Source organism: Schistocerca gregaria, chromosome 9 (assembly GCF_023897955.1).
Source record: "Schistocerca gregaria isolate iqSchGreg1 chromosome 9, iqSchGreg1.2, whole genome shotgun sequence".
Taxonomy (NCBI): domain Eukaryota; kingdom Metazoa; phylum Arthropoda; class Insecta; order Orthoptera; family Acrididae; genus Schistocerca; species Schistocerca gregaria.
The window spans coordinates 234,338,210-234,359,919 of record NC_064928.1 but is presented as its reverse complement, the minus strand read 5'-3'; the positions used below and the strand labels follow the sequence as shown (position 1 = coordinate 234,359,919).

The following is a 21,710-nucleotide window of genomic DNA, read 5'->3' as shown; positions in this document are numbered from 1 at the left end:
TTTTCCTTGACTTCCGGAAGACTTTCGATACAGTTCCGCACGGTCGCCTGATATACAAAGTAAGAGCCTACGGAATACCAGACCAGCTGTGTGGCTGGATTGAAGAGTTTTTAGCAAACAGAACACAGCATGTTGTTCTCAATGGAGAGACGTCTACAGACGTTAAAGTAACTTCTGCCTTGCCACAGGGGAGTGTTATGGGACCATTGCTTTTCACAATATATATAAATGACATAGTAGATAGTGTCGGAAGTTCCATGCGGCTTTTCGCGGACGATGCTGTAGTATACAGAGAAGCTGCAGCATTAGAAAATTGTAGCGCAATGCAGGAAGATCTGCAGCGGATAGGCACTTGGTTCAGGGAGTGGCAACTGACCCTTAACATACATAAATGTAATGTATTGCGAATACAAAGAAAGACGGATTCTTCATTCTATGATTATATGATAGCGAAACAAACACTGGTAGCAGTTACTTCTGTAAAATATCTGGGAGTATGCGAGCGCAACGATTTGAAGTGAAATCATCATATAAAATTAATTGTTCGTAAGGCGGGTGCCAGGTTGAGATTCATTGGGAGAGTGCTTAGAAAATGTAGTCCATCAACAAAGGAGGTGGCTTACAAAACACTCGTTCGACCTATACTTGAGTATTGCTGATCAGTGTGGGATCCGTACCAGATCGGGTTGACGGAGGAGATAGAGAAGATCCAAAGAATAGCGGCGCGTTTCGTCACATGGATATTTGGTAAGCGTGATAGCGTTACGGAGATGTTTAGCAAACTCAAGTGGCAGACTCTGCAAGAGAGGCGCTCTGCATCGCGGTGTAGCTTGCTGTCCAGGTTTCGAGAGGGCGCGTTTCTTGATGAGGTATCAAATATATTGCTTCGCCCTACTTAAACCTCCCGAGGAGATCACGAATGTAAAATTAGATATTCGAGCGCGCACGGAGGCTTTCCGACAGTCGTTCTTCCCTCGAACCATACGCGACTGGAACATAAAAGGAAGCGGCCTCCGTCACACACCGTTAGGTGGCTTGCGAAATATAAATGTAGATGTAGATGTAGAAGCAATTCATAGAACACCACATCGTTGCTGTTCCACTAGATCCATAACATTATCTGTTGGTGATGCACGCAGCGTTTTGTATGGAAAGTTGCTGCTGTGTTTGGGATCAACAATTCCTTTCTTTTCCCTATGTTAGCACAAAGAAACAATTTCTCGTCACCAGTAGCGATACAGGATAAAAATTGTCGGTGTTGTTCGGGAGCAAACTGATGACGAGCAAGCGGAGATGTACATATGGGCATCCGCTGAATTTGTGATTTTGGTTTACAGCATGCGCAAAATAGTAGAATGATCAGAGTTCGTCACATTTGCCAATTCTCGAGTACAATGACGTGGATCATCGCGGATTAAGACACTTAAATGAACTTCATCAAAACCCGAGGGTCTTCCTGAAATTCTATCAGTAGTGTCGAAACGATCCATGCCGTGCTCTGTCGAACGGCATTTTCCCCATATAGACGCAAATGTTCCTGGCTGCCTCTACAGCCGTCACCCCTCTATTGAGCTCAGACAGGAGAATATGCAGGAAAAAGTTCCTTCTTCACCACTTGGCAGCCAATTTTACAGCATCTAGGCTCGACTCACTACCTCCACGTGACAAGATGACAATATGTAAACTCAAACAGCAACGATAAATAAACGCATAGGAACCGAAATACCAACATGCAAAACAAAAAAGTTACGAAATAACGCACAAAAATTACATTTTGAGTCAATAACTTCATATTAAAGAAAATTAATTCTGAACCGAAGCCTGCCGAAGTGGCCGAGCGGTTCTAGGCGCTACAGTCTGGAACCACGCGACCGCTACGGTCGCAGGTTCAGATCCTGCCTCGGGCATGGAAGTGTGTGATATCCTTAGGTCAGTTAGGTTTAAGTAGTTCTACGTTCTAGGGCACTGTTGACCTCAGAAGTTCAGCCCCATGGTGCTCAGAGCCATTTCTTTCTGAACCGAAGTTAGCCTGGGAACATTACAGCACATTACTTGTAATGTGGAAAATGTGATTGAACTTATCTTACAGCAGTATATTCAGGTTGCCATTTGTAGTTTGGTAATTGTACGATCAAATAACTACTGTGAAAGTCCTGGTTTCAACTTTAGTGAGTGAAAATAGTTACGTGGAGATATGTACTGTTTATGCAACTAATTGAAGGCAGTTTGTTCATTGCCATACGCGTCCCGCTTCTTCTGCTTGGGAAGCATCATCAGTGGCCTAAAATATATGTTTCCTTTTCTACATACAATAAACGTGTAACTACTGGCCATTAAAATTGCAACACCCCGAAGATGACGTGCTACAGACGCGCTACAGGAAGAAGATGCTGTGATATGCAAATGATTAATTTTTCAGAGCATTCACAAAAGGTTGGTGACACGTACACGTGTTGACATGAGCAAAGTTTCCAATCGATTTCTCATGCACAGCAGGTGACCGCGATTGCCTGGTGAAACGTTGTTGTGATGCCTCGTGTAAGGAGGAGAAATGCGTACCATCACGTTTCCGACTTTGTCGGATTGTATGTAGCCTATCGCGATTGCGGTTTATCATATCGCGACATTGCTGCTCGCGTTGTTAGCAGAATATGGAATCGGTGGGTTCAGCAGGGTAATACGGAACGCCGTGCTGGATCCCAACGGCCTCGTATCACTAGCAGTCGAGATGACAGGCATCTTATTCGCATGGCTGTAACGGATCGTGCAGCCACGTCTCGATCCCTCAGTCAACAGATGGGGACGTTTCCAAGACAACAACCATCTGTACGAACAGTTCGACGACATTTGCAGCAGTATGGACTATCAGCTCGGAGACCATGGCTGCGCTTACCCTTGACGCTGCGTCACAGACAGGAGCGCCTGCGATGGGGTACTCACCGACGAACCTGGATGTACGAATGGCAAAACGTAATTTTTTTGGATGAATCAAGGTTCTGTTTACAGCATCATGATGGTCGCATCGGTATTTGGTGACATCGCGGTGAACGCTCTTTGGAAGCGTGTATTCTTCATCGCCATACTGGCGTATCACCCGACGTGATGGTATGGGGTGCCATTGGTTACACGTCTCGGTCACCTCTTATTCGCATTGACGGCACTTTGAACAGTGGATGTAATTTTCAGACGTGTTACGACCCGTGGCTCTACCCTCAATTCGACCCCTTCGAAACCCTACATTTCAGCAGGATAATGCACTAACGCGTGTTGCAAGTCCTGTACTGGCCTTTGTAGATACAGAAAATGTTCTACTGCTGCCCTGGTCAGCACATTCTCCATATCTCTCACCAACTGAAAACGTCTGGTCAATGGTGGCCGAGCAACTGGCTCGTCACCATACGCCAGTCACTAATCTGGATGAACTGTGGTATCGTGTTGAAGCTGCATGGGCAGCTGTACCTGTACACGCTATCCAAGCTCTGTTTGGCTCAATGCCCAGGTGTATCCAGGCCGTTATTACGGCCAGAGGTGGTTGTTCTGGTTACTGATTTCTCAGGATGTATGCACCCAAATTTCGTGAAAATGTAACCACATGTCAGTTCTAGTACAATATATTTGTCCAATGAATAGCTGTTTATCACCTGCATTTCTTCTTGGTGTAGCGATTTTAATGGCCAGTGGTGTACTTTGAGTCAATAATTTAATATTAAAGATAATTAATTTTGAACAGAAGTTAGCCAGGGAACATTACGACACTTTCCTTGTGATGTGGAGAATATGACTGAACTTACCTTACAGCAGTTATTCACGTTTTGGTGATTGTAAGACGAAATAATTACTGTGAATGTCGTGGTTTGAAGTTTAATGAGTGAAAATAGTTACATATACGTATGTACCGTCTATACATCTAATTGAAGGCAGTTTGTTTATTGCCACACGCGTTTCGCTTCTTTTATTTGGGAAGCATCGTCAGTGATCTGAAATACATGTTTCCTTTTACACATACGATACACGTATTATGTGGTACATATAACATGCTGTTAAATTATATTTTGTTGTGTTTCTCTCTTGTTTGCTGGGTTAGAACCAACTTTTGTAGCACAAATTCCGTAACGTGAACTTATCGTTAGGTGTTACACTCTGGTTTCCCTCCAAATCGTTAGGTGTTACGATTTCCAGCGCTGTTGTGTGCGAAGTCCTGAAGATTTATTGGTCAGTTTCCATTCTCCAGCTGGCCGATTTGTGGCTTTTATTTAACCACATTGATCACAAAATGGAACGTTCAAGTGATATATGCGATGTGAGAAAGGTGGGTGAAAGAATGCTTGAAATCGTCCGTGTGGAGAATGGAAACTAACTTATATATCTTCAGGACACCACACAGCGCCGGAATTCGTAAGTAACACCTAACGATAAGTTCAGATTACGGAAATTGTGCTACAAAAGTTGGTTCTAACCTAAAAAAAAGAAAAAACAACGAGAGAAAAACACGACAAAATGTAATATAGCAGTATATTATATCTACCAAATAATAGGCTTATTGTATGTATAAATGGAAACATGTATTTCAGGCCACTGATGATGCTCGTAAATAAAAGAAGCGAAACGCGTATGGCAATAAACAAACTGCCTTCATTTAGTTGCATAGACGGTACATACCTCTAGGAATTTAGAGCAGTAAGAGATAGACGGAAATCAGAAAAATGACGAAAATAGTTACGTTAAGAAGAGATAGACGATTATTCCTTGTATTTTGTATGATCTCTGTGGAACTAGAGAATTTTTAGATCGCGGGTTGTAACGAATAACTATTAGTATTACGCAGTCATATGAAATTTTTAATCAGTTTCAACACCGTAACTGACCATGCGACATATTTTTTGGGCTACTTTCGCTGATCATCGCACCTAGATCAAACGTAATAGTTCTGGCGCGACCATGATTGGACGCCGGCCGCGGTGGCCGAGCGGTTCTCGGTGTGTCAGTCTAGAACCGCGCGACCGCAGTTTCGAATCCTGCCTCGGGCATGGATGTGTGTGATATCCTTAGGTTAGATAGGTTTAAGTAGTTCTAGGTGACTGATGACCTCAGATGTTAAGTCCCATAGTGCTCAGAGCCATTTGAACCATTTTTTTAACCGTGATTGGACAGGTGCTAAATTGGGTCGTGAACCGAAGTGTGCTCGTATTCTAACATTCACAACCCGATAGGCATACCAGCAGAAAGGGCTCGAACGGAGGCGTATTGACAGTCATTATCCACCCACTCCATTTTGCGAGTGCAGCAGGAAAGGGAATTTCTAGCAGTGGTGCGAGGTACGCTCCTCCACGCACTTTATGGCGGCTTTATGAGTATGTATGTATATATGTAGCTACTGAATCGTGAGCCGTCGACCGTGAGCTGAAGATGCCACTGGCCTTGGGGACAATATAAAATGGTGTTGCATTTGGTACTCATGTAGTTATCTTATCGCCTCATACGTCAGGCAGATTAAAAGCTATGGTTCAAGCTGGAAGGTGGTCTAGTCGTCCATCTGATCGCTTAACAGGTAAGCAGTGAAGTCTCATCACTCATTACATCCTGCGCAGTTGCTGTGTTGTTTGTCAGTGGCGTGTTTTGATCACACAAATTACGCTTTCGACTTATTACGAGAAATTGCAGCAATAAGGAGGGTTCGGGGTTGAAATTGTATACAGTCCATATAAAACATGGAAAGCATATAACTTTATAATTTTTTACATTATTTACAATATAGGTAGATTCAGGCAACGCAATTAATAAGCAGTTTAGGAAAAAACAATTCATTTGAAAGCCTTGAAAAATGTCGTCATACAGAACGTTACTATTTTGTAACTTTTGCTCCAGTCGCACAGAGCAGCGTTTCATAAGCTTCTTCCACTTCACTGTAGCAGTCAATTTGAACGTAACACCTGTATTCGTTTTTCGTGTTGAGAGAATTTACTGATAACACGACTAGTAGAATATTGCAACGCTCTCTAACTGAAGAAAGAATCGGGTGTATGACCTCGTTGATGGCGAAGACATAACACACGGCTCACGAGGTCACGTTTGGGGCAGGATCGGATAGAAAATCGGACTTCTCCTTTTAAACTAAGTGACCATCTTGGCGTTTGCCTCTAGCGGTTTGGGGAAACCACGGATAGCTTGACCACAGCTCCCCAACGAGCTCGCTTATACATTAACGAAGTGCGTGGAGGAGTGTACATTCCATTTCTATTGGTTATCAGAAGCGCATTTCCCATTGTACCAGTTATTAGGGCTTCCTCCCATTCAGGTATGGAGCGCCTGAATAATGATAGCTTAAACGCGTCTGTGAGTGCTCGAATTACATCTACATCTGCATCTACATACACAATCTACAAGCAAGCGCATGGTGCATGGTGGAGGGTACCTTGTACCAGTAGTAGTCATTTCCTTTCCTGGTACATTAGCAAATAGAGCGAAGGAGAAAACGGCTGTGTATACGAGGAGCGACACTAAAGTAATGAGACTGATTTTCTTTGCAAGATGTGGTAACCCTGCAGGCTTGCATAGGCACAATATCTTTGACCTTGCTCTATAAGCTGCTTCTAGTTCAAGTGGCACATCGATGCAACTGCTCAGTCGTCAGTTGTGCTGTAATAAGTTAACAAATGTTTGTGTCTCTCGTCACGGAAATGGAAGCGCATAACACTGCGCAACAATATGCTATTTCCTTTTGCGTTAAATTGGGTGAAAACGCGACAACATACGGTAAGCTTCAGAAGACTTTTGGAGAGGAGGTTATATCAAGAGCTCAAATTCTCTTTGGCATAAAAATTTTTTGTGAATGCAGAACGAATGTTGAAGATGAAGACAGCAGAGGAGGTTATATCAAGAGCTCAAATTTTCTTTGGCATAAAAATTTTTTGTGAATGCAGAACGAATGTTGAAGATGAAGACAGCAGTGGACGACCATTAACCTCACGGACGGATGTCAACTTGGCGAGGGTGCATGAATTCTTATGATCTGATCGAAGATCATCCTTGAAAATTATTGCACAAGAACTGAACATCAGTCGAGAAACGGTGTGGCTAATAATAATTCGATTCTGCATTACGATAATGCGCCATCCCACTATGCTCTGTCGGCACAGAAATTTTTAACCGCAAAACAAATTTCAGTACTACCACAGCCACTTAATTCAAAAATAGTTCAAATGGCTCTAAGCACTCTGGGACTCAACATCTGAGGGCATCAGTCCCCTAGACTTAGAAACTACTTAAACCTAACTAACCTAAGGACATCACACACATCCACGCCCGAGGCAGGATTCGAACCTGCGACCGTAATAGGCGCGCGGTTCCGGACTGAAGCGGCTAGAACCGCTCGGCCACCGCGGCCGGCAGCCAGCCACCTTATACACCAGATATCGCTCCGTGTGACTTTTTTCTATTTCCAAGAGTCAAAACGGCACTCAAGGGACACCATTTTCAAACAACACAAGATGTCCAAAAAGCTGTGACGAGGGTCTTGGAGGATATTACAGAAGATCAGTTCCAGAAATGTTACCATCAATGGCAGAAGCGCTGGAAAAAGTGTGTGCAATCAGAAGGAAACTACTTTGAAGGAGACTACACTAAGCTTGACTAAAACAGTAAGCAACATTATTTTCCACATCAGTCTCATTCCTTTATTGTCGCATCTCGTATGCCTTCCTATGAGCCCTAACTTCTCTTATCTTCGTGGTCCTTAAGTGAAATGTACATTGCCGGCAGTAAAATGGTTCTGAGGACAACTTGAAATACTGGCTCTCTAAATTTTCTCAATAGTGTTTACCAGTAAGAATCCCGCCGAGTGTTACCATTTGAGTTCCAGAAGCTTCTCTGTAATACTCGCTTGTTTATCGTACATCCCGGTAACGGATCTAGCAGATCGCCTCTGAATTGCTTCTGTGTCTTCCTCTAATCCGACTTGGTGTGGGTCCAAAACACTTGAGCAGCAGTCGAGAATGGGTCGAACTAGTGTTCCATAAGCGGTCTCCTTTAGAGATGAACCACACTTACCAAAAATTCTCCCACTAAATGTCAATCATTGGCCTTCACTACTACAATCGTTACAGGCTCGTTGCATTCTATATTTGTCGGCAACGTTTGCAGTTATATGTTTAATCGACGAATCTGTATCCAGCAGCATACTCCTAACGCTCTGCTCGAACATTACTGGGGTCTTTTTCGTACTCACCTGCATTAACTTACATTTTTTTCTACGTTTAGAGCCAGCAGCGATATATCGCATCATCTAGAAATTCTGTATCAATCATCTTCTGACCTCCTACGTCCAAGCAACGACAACACCTTCCATACACCACACCATCATCAGAAAACATCCGCGAATTGCTCCCCATCCTGCCAGTACTTCAAATATACAGAGAGAGAAAGAGCGGTGTTATCACACACCGATGACAGCTCGCCGTCGAGGACAACGTACTGAATTCTGTTCCCTAAGAAGTCATCCAGACACTCGCGTACATGAGAACCTACACTGCTGGCCATTAAAATTGCTGCACCACCCAGATGACGTGCTACTGACGTGAAATTTAACGAGCAGGAAGAAGATGCTGTGATATGCAAATGATTAGCTTTTCAGAGCATTCACACAAGGTTGGCGCCGGTGGCGACACCTACAACGTGCTGACATAACGAAAGTTTACAACTGATTTTTCAGACACAAACAGCAGTTGACCGGCGTTGCCTGGTGAAACGTTGTTGTGATGCCTCGTGTAAGGAGGAGAAATGCGTACCATCACGTTTTCGGCTTTGATAATGGTCGTAATGTAGTCTATCGCGATTTCGGTTTATCGTATCGCGACATTGCTGATGGCGTTGGTCGAGATCCGTTAGCAGAATATGGAATCGGTGGGGTCAGGAGGGTAATACGGAACTCCGTGCTGGATCCCAACGGTCTCGTGTCATTAGCAGTCGAGATGACAGGCATCTTATCCGCATGGCTGTAATGAATCGTGGAGCCATGTCTCGATCCCTCAGTCAACAGATGGGGACGTTTGCATGACAACAATCGTCTGCACGAACAGTTCGACGATTGCAGCAGCATGGACTATCACATCAGAGACCGTGCTGCGGTTACCCTTGACGTTGCATCACAGACAAGAGCGCCTGCGATGGTGTACTCAATGACGAACGTGGGTGCACGAATGGCACAATGTCATTTTTTCGGATGATTCCAGGTTCTGTTTACAGCATCACGATGGTCGCATCCGTGTCTGGCAATATCGCGGTGAACGCACATAGGAAGGGTGTATTCGTCATTGCCATATTGGCGTCTCATCCGGCGTGATGGTAGGGGGTGCCATTGGTTACACGTCTCGGTCACCTCTTGATCGCATTGACGGCACTTTGAACAGTGGATATTAATTTTCAGACGTGTTACGACCCGTGGCTCTACCCTTCATTCGATCCCTGCGAAACCCTACATTTCAGCAGGATAATGCACGACCGCATATTACAGGTCCTGTACGGGCCTTTCTGGATACAGAAAATGTTTGACTGCTGCCCTGGCGAGCTCATTCTCCAGATCTCTCACCAACTGAAAACGTCTGGCCAATGGTGGCCTAGCAACTGGCTCGTCACAATACGCCAATCACCACTCTTGAAGAACTGTGGTATCGTGTTGAAGCTGCATGGGCAGCTGTACCTGTACACGCCATCCAAGCTCTGTTTGACTCGATGCCCAGGCGTATCAAGGCCGTTATTACGGCCAGAGGTGGTTGTTCTGCGTACTGATTTCTCAGGATCTAAGCACCCAAATTGCGTGAAAATGTAATCACATGTCAGTTCTAGTATAATATATTTGTCTATTGAATACCCGTTTATCGTCTGCATTTCTTGGTGTAGCAATTTTAATGGCCAGTAGTGCAATAATCAGTCTTATCTTGTCCTCGCGTACAGGCTTGTAGTATACTCCTAGATTCTTGGTTCCTGAAACTCTGAAAGTAGGCTTTCTCGGGGACAATACGCGCCTTCCTGAAGAGTCTGCCACTTCAGTTTTTTCAGCATCTCTGTGACGCTCTCCCACGTTCCAAACAAACCTATGACCAATCACGCTGCTCTTCTCCGTATGCATTTACGGTGTTTGTAACCAGACTCCCTTGTAGACTGCTTGCATTTCCCTGGTATTCTACCAATAAGCCGAAGCGTGCCAATCATCTTACCTACAACTGAGTGTACGTGATCGTGTCCTGCGGCGCGGTTTTACAAAGCGTATATTTGGTCACAAATTTAGCGACGTATGAACCATAAAGAGCGTTCTATTTCCAAGTGTAGAAATCAACCAATCTAAAGCAATAGTTATAATTCATTTCGCAGCAATATTTGTGTGACTGTGCGTATTATAGTCTATGTGCCACGGTCGGACGAATACTTTGTGGAGTCACTGTACACCCGTTTGCAACAGCCCCTTCACCTGTGCACTTCGACGCGGTCGCACACTGCCATCCATTAAAATGAAGTCAGAGCTGAATGCACCCCTCAAAAGACACACCTGGGGACAGAACACAATGATACAACAAGTTGGACCGGAGAGTGCAGCGTGTTCAAACATTCAGAAATAGGTGAGGCCACATGATATTATGCCTCCACACACAATAACAAATGGTTCAAATGGCTCTGAGGACTATGGGACTTAACGTCTGAGGTCATCAGTCCCCTAGAACTTAGAATTACTTAAACATAACTAACCTAAGGACATCAGACACATCCATGCCCAAGGCACGATTCGAACCTGTGACCGTAGCGGTCGTGTGGATCCAGACTGAAGCACCTAGAAAATTAGAAATAAATGTACATTACTCACATTCTGTCAGCATATAAAACTATCTGACATGAGTACATGTCGTCAAAATGCACCCATTTGAAAATGGCCATAAGGCCGAAATTGCAGTAGTAACAATAAATACTTTATACAGTCAACGGCCACTATGATGTCTTTTAAGGAATATTATATGACAGTGAATCCCAACCATGAGAAGTTAATCAAATGTATGCCTAGCCAGGCATATGGGATATTACTGCACTACCAACGAACTAAGAATATACTAAGTAATGTACATTTATCTCCAACTTTCATAACTCTGCTACTTGTCACGTCAGTGTGCCATAGCAGTTCGTTCTACATGTATAGTGCAAGTTTCATCGAGCTATGTCACTTATCTGTGACACATCATGCGGTATAGTTACTTTCGTTCCTAAGTATTGCACCCCATTGTATGTCCCATAATTCTAAACATTTCGGGCTGTGAGATATCAGTTTACAGTACCATGCACATATCTGGCGGTCGTTGCAAATTAGAACGACCAGCGTTTTTTTCGTGTCTCGCAGCCCGCTTCGTTCCCCCATAGCATACTGTTGCTACAAATAGGGCAATTTCTTTCACATAGCGAATGTAGAAATTCACGGGCTCATTTTCAATACTAGGCTCTCTTATTTCTGTACCTATCCCTTCCAGTATCAGTGTGTTGTGATCCACCGTGAAGGCATTTTGGAAGACGTAAGCTATCAGTTAGAGCTTCGTTTCATAATATGGTCTTACGTTTCGTTGTTGTTGTTGTGGTCTTCAGTCCTGACACTGGTTTGATGCAGCTCTCCATGCTACTCTATCTTGCGCACTCTTCTTCATTTCCCAGTACCTACAACAACCTACATCCTCCTGAATCTGTTTAGTGTATTCATCTCTTGTTCTCCCTCTACGATTTTTACCCTCCACGCTGCCCTCCAATACTAAATTGGTGATCCATTGATGCCTCAGAATATGCCCTAACAATGGATCCCTTCTTTTAGTCAAGTTGTGCCACAAATTTCTCTTCTCTCCAATTCTATTCAATACCTCCTCATTAGTTATGTGATCTACCCATCTAATCTTCCGCAGTCTTCACATTTCGAAAGCTTCTATTCTCGTCTAAACTGTTTATAGTCCATGTTTCACTTCCATACATGGCTACACTCCATACAAATACTTTCAGAAACGACTTCCTGACACTTAAATCTATTTTCGATGTTAACAAATTTCTCTTCTTCAGAAACGCTTTCCTTGCAATTGCCAGTCTACATTTTATATCCTCTTTACTTCGACCATCATCAGTTTCGTTACCATTGTGTTTTACTTCGTACCAGTCACTGATTGTTCGCAGGACCAAAAGTTTTTCAGATTCTTTTGTGTCTAATTCATTAAATCTTTTCGCATCCCGTCGGTATGATATTTTGATATTGTTTGCTTTTTATTTCAGCAGAGGTCCTGCTTCGTTTAAATACGACACAAAGTTTTATCAGTTTTTATCGTTACTTTCTAGAACTGGTAACAACCACTGTCTGTCGTTCCAGTCTCTTCTCTTTCTCATACGAGTTTTGGTCATCACCTGAGGTCAATGGTAATTTGGATAGAGGCATTAATGAATTTCTTTTCAGGCAATAGTACCTTGCCACAATTTGTTTTAGAACCTATTTATTCCAGCGTGATAAATGTCTTCTACTGCTTGCTAGAGACTTCTGCTTGCTGACTTTAATGCAACCAGGTAAATTTACGGAACCAGCTGAAAATTTGGACCTGAATTAGAATCAGCCTCTTTGAGATTAATCCACTCAAAAATACGACAATAACTTGTGTTGATACTTTTGTCAATGCCCCCATTTTGGCACCATTTATATGTGCATTTTATTAGGCCCACTCTGGAAGCTAATTAAGTGTTGATACATTTTTTATGTTATTCGACTTGGGAAGTTATTTTACCTTATGTTGACGTACTAACTATAAAAGTTGCCAGTGAGTAGAGTAAGTTATTTTCGATCTGTATCGGTCCCCGAGGAGCTCTCAGAATACCCCTCACGCAAAGGCTAACACGACAACACTCACAAGTGGTTTTTACCAGCGATATGTGTGACCGAGATACCGGCGTTATCACGAGAAATATTGTGATGCTTCTTCCCCGTATCTGATTACCGCAGATGCCAAACGGACTATCACGAATCACTCCAAAAAAACTGGTGTTGTGGATTAGATAACAATATAGTTCGTTTTTTATTGCTTTCAAGTGCCACATCTTCGCAACCAGACTTTTAATGGTGTTACCGACTAGTCATATACGAAAAAAATAGGTCAAATTACTCCAGGAGTTTCAGATTTATTAGTATTTTGTAATTCAGCCGATTAAAACGGCACTTCTATTGGGTTACTTTATAGTCCGTCTATCAGTTTGTTAAGATCCTTTTTTCTTAGAAACAGGTGGATGTATGAAGTTGAAATATATGTAAAATACGAGTGTGAGTCGATTATTTTCCGCAGTTTAGTTACATTTTTGTTTATTTTGGTGGTACTGTCGTTTTACGTTGAAGAGGCATGCTCTGTTTATTTGTTGTTATATCTTTCCAATTTTCAAGCTGCTAGGTTAGTTTCGCTATCGCTGCCGTGCTGCTGCCGCTGTCTATTTGCACCAAAAAAAAGCAACGTTCAGTTATCAGCTTTTTGTTGTCGGAAGGCGTATCAGGGGCCGAAATTCATCGAAGACTTTCGGTACGGTACGGGATTAGTATTTTGCACATGCACTTACATATTATACGTATAGCTACCGTACTGTAACGCCCTAATGTGACTTAAAGCTGCAGCCAGGTTTTATTATTTTATTGTATTTATTCCTTTAACACATTATGTTGAGCATAGAGTTGCGACGAACAACCACCATCTTGAATGAGATTTTTCAGCGAAGTGTGCGCTGATATGAAACTTTCTGGTACAATAAAACTGTGTGCCGGACCGAGACTCGAACTCGGGACATTTTGTTTGGAAGGTAGGAGACGAGGTACTGGCGGAATTACAGCTGTGAAGAGGCGGCGTGAGTCGTCTTTGGGTAGCTCTGTTGGTAGAGCACTTACCTGCGAAAGGAAAAGGTCCCGAGTTCGAGTTTCGGTCTGGCGCACAGTTTTAAACTGCCAGGAAGCTTCAGGTCACCACCTTGTTCTATCTTCTACTTGTATTCTCACTTCTTCCAATACTATTTCTTGCTGTTGATATTCCTTGCTTTTGATCTTTCGGTTCAATTGATCGTCTCATTTTGGGTCTGCCTCGTCACAGTCGTTCCAGCGTGGTAAAATAAAGTGCTTCCTTCGCAGTATGTTTATTTGGTCTCCTAAGTGTATGTCATAATCACCTTCGCAATATGTTCATTTGGTCTCCTAAGTGTATGTCATAATCACCTCCACTTCCTGCTTCTTATTTGCAGCTCAGTTGGCTTGTAGCTGTTTCTTTCCTAGAGTATTTCGTTAGAAATGACATTTGGTCACCGTATCTCCAGGATGTACCTCAGACATCTGTTGTTGAATGTCCGCAGCTGTCTGGATTAGCTGCTTTGCCACTTCCCGTATGTCACATCCAATACAAGCACAGATTTTACATTACTTTCAAATATCCGCAATTTGGAATTTCTCTCGGTCTCCAAATAGAGCGTAGACTTGTAAAAGCGCCTTCGGCTTTGTTGATGCGGCTATTAGTGTCCTCTGTTGTACCATCATATGGCTTCTAAGGTAGCAAAACGTCTCCACCCTTTGGCTTAAGCTGTGCGGTGTTGTTGTCACTTGCCCGCACTTCTTTTGTTTTCTGGGCATTAACTTTGAAACCGACTTTCATCTCCTCAGATTTCTGGCCTTCTAGTTTCTGTTTCATGTGGTTAAGGCTGTGGGACAGAAGGCAAATATCATCTGCAAAATCTAGCACTTCTAGATGTGTTCCATTGCTCCATTTTATTCCTCTGACTTCATCCGTTGCTTGCTCTATTACAAGATTCAGTACTGTGTTAAATGGCATCGGTGAAAGCATGCAGCCTTGCTTAACTCCTGTGTTCACTGCTATTGCATCTTAAAGCAGACTTCGATGTTGAATCTGGCACGTGTATTTTCCATACATGCACTTGACAAGAGGAATTATTTTCTTACGAATTCCGAAAGTTTACAGTGAGCTCCTTGTTTTTGTTCTAACCATAATTCTGTTTAGTGAGCTCCTTGTTTTTGTTTTAACCATAATTCTGTTTTTGTTATAATTATACTGTCGAAGGCCTTTTAAAAGTCTGCAAACAGCATGTAAAGCGGTGACTGGTATTCATATGAATATTCAGCTATTATTCCCAAGGTGTTTATCTGGTCAATTCAAGTATTGTGATGTATTATACGGTCAACCGAATAATACGTAATATCAAATGTACAGTTAACCGAAAATGCATTCGCTATGTCACATTTACAGCCGTCAGTATACAGCCAACTCTAGATATTCGTAGTTCAACCGATCTAACAAAAAGTTATAACAATTGGTAACCTGATTTAACACCAAGTTTGACTAAAGAAGGTGCATTCAGGGGAAAGTAGATATAAGAGTATAATTAATACGCTATTCTGTACAGATGTACGCAAAAAGTAACCACTAGAACTACAAATAAAGCATTCTTATTACTTTTTGTATATTTTACCATTTCAAACTAAAGTCACCGATGACACGTAGGAAAACTCCAGCTTCATTCAGTCATCCATTCTGAACAAACTGCATCATTAACGACCGCATTTTCTCTACGAATCTTCTTAAATACGAAATTGCTCTTTTTTAAAAGTCATTCAGTAACTTCTCACTTTGGCGAAACTTTTCAATGCCCATACTAACAGCGAATAGCTTGACTTTTTCTAAGCAAGTAGCGCCCTACAGATATGTTTCGTCTTCTACACGGGCTAAGCCACATCAGTAAGCATTCTCCAAGAACTCGGAACTTACCTCACCGCGTGCGCTTCTTCGCGCTTTACGGTACTTTTTCGGCGTTCTCACCCTTCTGCTTGAGAATTTCCGAGAGAGCGCGGATGACGGGTTACCGAATCCTGTACTTGTATTCTTTTTTTAACTCTTTGGTCAAATGTTCGAGCGAACCGAAAAGAAGAATCCCTAGAAAATACACAATGGACTTTTGACCGAATAGCATAAAGAAGAGTGACAGATGGAGAAATAGGGTATAAGGTGACCAGCGCAGAGGCTAGTTTTGCAAAAAAAATGATTTTATTGCCCGAAAGTAATCAGGGTAATTCGGAAAAACTTAATTAGTGACTGAAGGGAAAATTTTAGTCCGAATTTTCATAGCCGACCTAAGAGCGGAAAATGTAGAAATGCCGTATCAAACAGACCAGTTGAGGTCTAGTTTTGCAGAAACGGTTTAACTGCTTGAACGTATTAAGAATAACTGAGAACAGTTTAATTAGTGATTTGAAGAGAAATTGGAATTTTTCACGAACAGATGCTACTAGCTATGCAAATAAAACCCATAAAAGTTCATTTCTTCAAGGTCTAACTATTTTGCTCATATAAATTTACATTGTTGTGTTGTTTAAATGTCAAGAAGGATTCCTTCAATTCAAATGCTAAATGTAGGCCATTTCGAGAACAAAACACGCTAGGAAGGCAAATGAGACGTCAAAAAGTAAATCTGTTCATAACATAGCTATTTAGAGTCTCAGCATGATTAGTCCCATTGGTTTGGTATTTAACTGCCAAAGTACCTTTCTCCTATCCAGCTAATGAATTAAGGGGATTTCCAGAATGGAAGACGGTTTTAAAGAAAACTTTTCAAAAATTTGTAATAAATATGGTTAAATGTGCCACTGGGCACAAGAGAAATTACGGGACGATGACAGATTTTTTGCACGCGTTCTATTTAGCGACGAAGTGTCATTCACCAACAGCGGTAACGTAAACCGGCATAATATGCACTATTGGGCAACGGAAAATCCATGATGGCTGCGAAAAGTGGAACATCAGCGACCTTGGCTCGTTAATGTATGGTGCAGCATTATGGGAGGAAGGATAATTGGCCCCCATTTTATCGATGGCAATCTAAATGGTGCAATGTATGCTGATTTCCTACGTAATGTTCTACCGATGTTACTACAAGATGTTTCACTGCATGACAGAATGGCGATGTACTTCCAACATTATGGATGTCCGGCACATAGCTCGCGTGGGGTTGAAGCGGTATTGAATAGCATATTTCATGACAGGTGGATTGGTCGTCGAAGCACCATATCATGGCCCACACGTTCACCGGATCTGACGTTCCCGGATTTCTTTCTGTGAGAAAAGTTGAATAATATTTGCTATCGTGATCCACCGACAACCCCTGACAACATGCGTCAGCCCATTGTCAATGCATGCGCGAACATTACGGAAGGCGAACTACTCGCTGTTGAGAGGAATGTCGTTACACGTATTGCCAAATGCATTGAGGTTGACGAACATCGTTTTTCGTTTTGAGCATTTATTGCACTAATGTGGCATTTACAAGTAATCACGGTGTAACAGCATGCGTTCTCAGAAATGATAAGTTCACAAAGGTACATGTATCACACTGGAACAACCGAAATAAAATGTTCAAACGTACCTACATTCTGTATTTTAATTTAGAAAACTTACATGTTACCAACTTTTCGTCTAAAATTGTGAGCCATATGTTTGTGACTATTACAGCGCCATCTATCACAAAGTGAAAAAAAGTGGTCCAACTAAATATTCATATTTGTTTACGTGCTACACGAATATGTAATAAAAAACGGGGGTTCTTACTTTAAAAAACGCAGTTGATATCCGTTTGACCTATGGTAGCGTCATCTAGCGGGCCAACCATAGCGCCATCTGGTCGCCCCCCCCCCCCCCCCCCTCAAGCTAGACGAGTTTCGTTCTTTGTAGTTTTTTTCGTTTGACGCTTATTTCGTGAGATATTTGGCCCGGTCACGATCAAATGGACCACCGTGTATAATAGAAGCTTTTGACCCGCCTCGGAATGATACCGATAAAGAACTGAAAGTTCAAAGTTTAACATCTGCAATTTGAAGTTGAATGTTGAACATTTGCTGTACGTGATTTCGAGCATAAATCAAGGACGCGTCAAAAGTTTCTCAAGTCTGTTCTATTTCTAAGTTTTAGACAAATCAGTTCCAAATATATTACAGATTTTTTCAGATAAGTCATTTCACAAAATATTCGAGCGGTATCTTCTCTTTTTATGAAGAAAGATTCTTTTTTTATCCAAGTGATTTACACAGGCGGCAAAAGTCATGGCATGACTACATGCACATATACAGATGGCGGTAGCTTTGAGTACACAAGGCATACAAGGGCATTGCATTGGCACAGCAGTCATTTATCCACAGGTGATTCATGCGAAAAGGCATCCGATGTGATTATGATCGCACTACGGGAATTAACAGACTATGAACACGAATTGGTAATTGGAGCTAGACGCATGGGATATTCCGTCTAGGCAGTTCTTAGGGAATTCAATATTCCGAGATCCATAGTGTCAAAAATGTGCTCAGAATATCAGATTACCGGATCAGGTTGTTTGTTGAGAAGCAATTTATAATAAACTATTAATTTGCCTGTTAAAGTGTACGGTACTATTGGTTTATTAACCACAATTCCTACTTATCACTGACAAGAAAGTGAAGGTGGTACTGTTGGTTTAGTGATGCCGGCACGGTAACTCAGCGTGTTCGGCCAGAGGGTTAGCAACCCTCTGTAGTAAAAAATCTGAGTTAATCTATCAACAACGAACTTAAACAGATGTCTTACAACGTCCGCCTCGAGCAGATGCAACGAACAAAAGCGAACAAAAAGGGATTAAAATTTTTTTAAAAAGTGGTTGAACGTGTACCTGGAAACCGAGTGCCCGCGGGATCCAATCCGGGTCCAACCGCTGATTTTTCGCGCTGCCTTTCGACCTAGCATCCTCTTCTCAGTGATGTGGAGCTTCACCAGAGTCGACACGTTCTTTTGGTTTCCATGTTAAGTTGTTGGTTCCTTTTCCCTGGTTAGATAACTTGGATAGGTTACGGAGACGCCAGTCTCCGAAGCGGAGACTGTTCCAGGCCACTGAGACAGTCGAAATTATTGCGGTAGAATCTCGTTACTACATTTTTGAAGACAGGTGAGAAATTAAATGTACAAGCGAGATTAACATCGAAATTAAACTTCGTAATGTATTTGTATTGACTCTAAAAGCATGCAGAAGAAGATACATAGAAATTCTTCCAGTCCATACGTGGCATACAGCAAACCAATGCTTAACAGTATTAGTTAAAAACAATCTTGGTTGCAATTTTAGTTTTTTTTATTTTTCAACGACGCTTTTCGCCCTATTTTGGCATCTTCAGTTTATCTTAATTTGGTATTTATTAGACGGATCCTTTAGTCAGCGTACCCAAAGGGCATCGTCGAATATATCAGGCAAACATCGCCTTCGTTAAACTCAATTAAAACTTTTCTAAGTTCCACGAAGGCGATGTTGGCCTGATATAGTCGACGATGCCCTTTGGCTACACTGAGTAAAGGATTCGTCTAAGAAATACCAAATTAAGATAAACTGAAGATGCCTAAATAAGGCGAAACGCGTCGTTGAAAATTAAAAAACGAAAATTGCAACCAAGACTGTTTTTAACCAATACTAGAAGATACATGTTCTGTGCTGCAGTAACTACAGTACAAGTAGTTCACACAGGCTTACGCCGAAATTAGGGACAACTAAAGTTTCTTTGGACGAAGGAATGAATCAGTTGTGAGTTGTTTCTTGGAAGAAACTTTGCATTCATGCAACTGCTGTAGGCATCTTGTCATCACTGATTTTTCTCGAACTTTTGTAATGTTGGGTCACTTCCAATGTAGTAAGTGCTACTGATAGGCTGAGGTTGTCCTCAGATTCATCACCCAACTCTTCAGATTCCTCAGAAATATCTTTTTTTTTTCTTCCTGGTAGTGGTACAAATTCTTTCATTATTTAAATATAATTTTACGCACAACGCATGGCAGTATCAGCACCACAGTCAACATCATGAGTTCCATTTGAAATACGAGCCCAGTCATTGTCTGCTGGTACATCGAAATCTGCCCTGAGCACTGTGGGACTTAACATCTGGAGTCATCAGTCCCCGAGACTTAGAACTACTTAAACCTAACTAACCTAAGGACATCACATACATCCATGCCCGAGGCAGAATTCGAACCTGCGACCGTAGCAGCAGCACGGTTCCGGACTAAAGTACCTAAATCGCTCTGCCACAGCGGCCGGCCATCGTTTGTTATTCCAGCTTTTCGAAAGCAGTTGCTTACTGTAAGAACAAACTACAACCCACTGCTATGTATTGTGATTGTTGGGACACAGGTCGCATTATCCCTCCTTAACCCTGAAACCGACTGCCAAAAGGTGCTCTGCAGCTACGGCCCGCAGTATTGACTGCAAGTTTGCATACGGGCAGCGAACCAACACTCTCTGGTTACAGTATATACGAAAAGTTTTGTGACGGCTTTTTGGTCTTCACGAAGTATAAGTGCAGCGAATATGACTGTGGAGGAGTGAAAAATAGCCTCAAAATCCGCGAACATGTATATGGAAATCGTGGAACTGGAGTAACTTCGCATCCAAAATCGAGAAAGTGCAAAAGATACACTGCAAAAATGCGAAAAACGTAGAGGTGAGAACGGACACTCGTGAAAATTGAAATAAGAACACCGTGAATTCATTGTCCCAGGAAGGGGAAACTTTATTGACACATTCCTGGGGTCAGATACATCACATGATCACACTGACAGAACCACAGGCACATAGACACAGGCAACAGAGCATGCACAATGTCGGCACTAGTACAGTGTATATCCACCTTTCGCAGCAATGCAGGCTGCTATTCTCCCATGGAGACGATCGTAGAGATGCTGGATGTAGTCCTGTGGACCTGGCGCCTCAGTTGGACCAGCGTTCGTGCTGGACGTGTAGACTGCGTGATACGACGCTTCATCCAGTCCCAAACATGCTCAATGGGGGACAGATCCGGAGATCTTGCTGGCCAGGGTAGTTGACTTACACCTCCTAGAGCACGTTGGGTGGCACGGGATACATGCGGACGTGTATTGTCCTGTTGGAACAGAAAGTTCCCTTGCCGGTCTAGGAATGGTAGAACGATGGGTTCGATGACGGTTTGGATGTACCGTGAACTATTCAGTGTCCCCTCGATTATCACCAGAGGTGTACGGCCAGTGTAGGAGATCGCTCCCCACACCATGATGCCGGGTGTTGGCCCTGTGTGCCTAGGTCGTATGTGGCGCTCACCTGTACGGCGCCAAACACGCGTACGACCATCATTGGCACCAAGGCAGAAGCGACTCTCATCGCTGAAGACGACACGTCTCCATTCGTCCCTCCATTCACGCCTGTCGCGACACCACTGGAGGCGGGCTGCACGATCTTGGGGCGTGTGCGGAAGACGGCCTAACGGTGTGCGGGACCGTAGCCCAGCTTCATGGAGACGGTTGCGAATGGTCCTCGCCGATACCCCAGCAGCAACAGTGCCCCTAATTTGCTGGGAAGTGGCGGTGCGGTCCCCTACGGCACTGTGTAGGATCATACGGTCTTGGCGAGCATCCGTGCGTCGCTGCGGTCCGGTCCCAGGTCGACGGGCACGTGCACCTTCCGCCAACCACTGGCGACAACATCGATGTACTGTGGAGACCTCACGCCCCACGTGTTGAGCAATTCGGCGGTACGTCCACCCAGCCTCCCGCATGCCCACTATACGCCCTCGCTCAAATTCCGTCAACTGCACATACGGTTCACGTCCACGCTGTCGCGGCATGCTACCAGTGTTAAAGACT

The 21,710-nt window shown here is 43.0% G+C and overlaps 1 protein-coding gene across 2 annotated transcripts in view; it reads left to right on the top strand.

Annotated features, from left to right (window-relative positions):
* Window positions 1-21,710, top strand: part of LOC126291798 (luciferin sulfotransferase-like) — a 242,722-nt gene that overhangs the window by 135,410 nt on the left and 85,602 nt on the right. The window contains exon 1 of one of the 2 annotated variants that reach the window (XM_049985494.1): window positions 5,491-5,548. The exons of the other annotated variant lie outside the window; for it this stretch is intronic. Within the exon in view, the coding sequence (XP_049841451.1) occupies window positions 5,500-5,548 (49 nt within the window). The 5' untranslated portion in view covers window positions 5,491-5,499. Of the gene's footprint in view, window positions 1-5,490; window positions 5,549-21,710 lie in introns of those variants that run through there. 2 annotated transcript variants of the gene reach the window in all.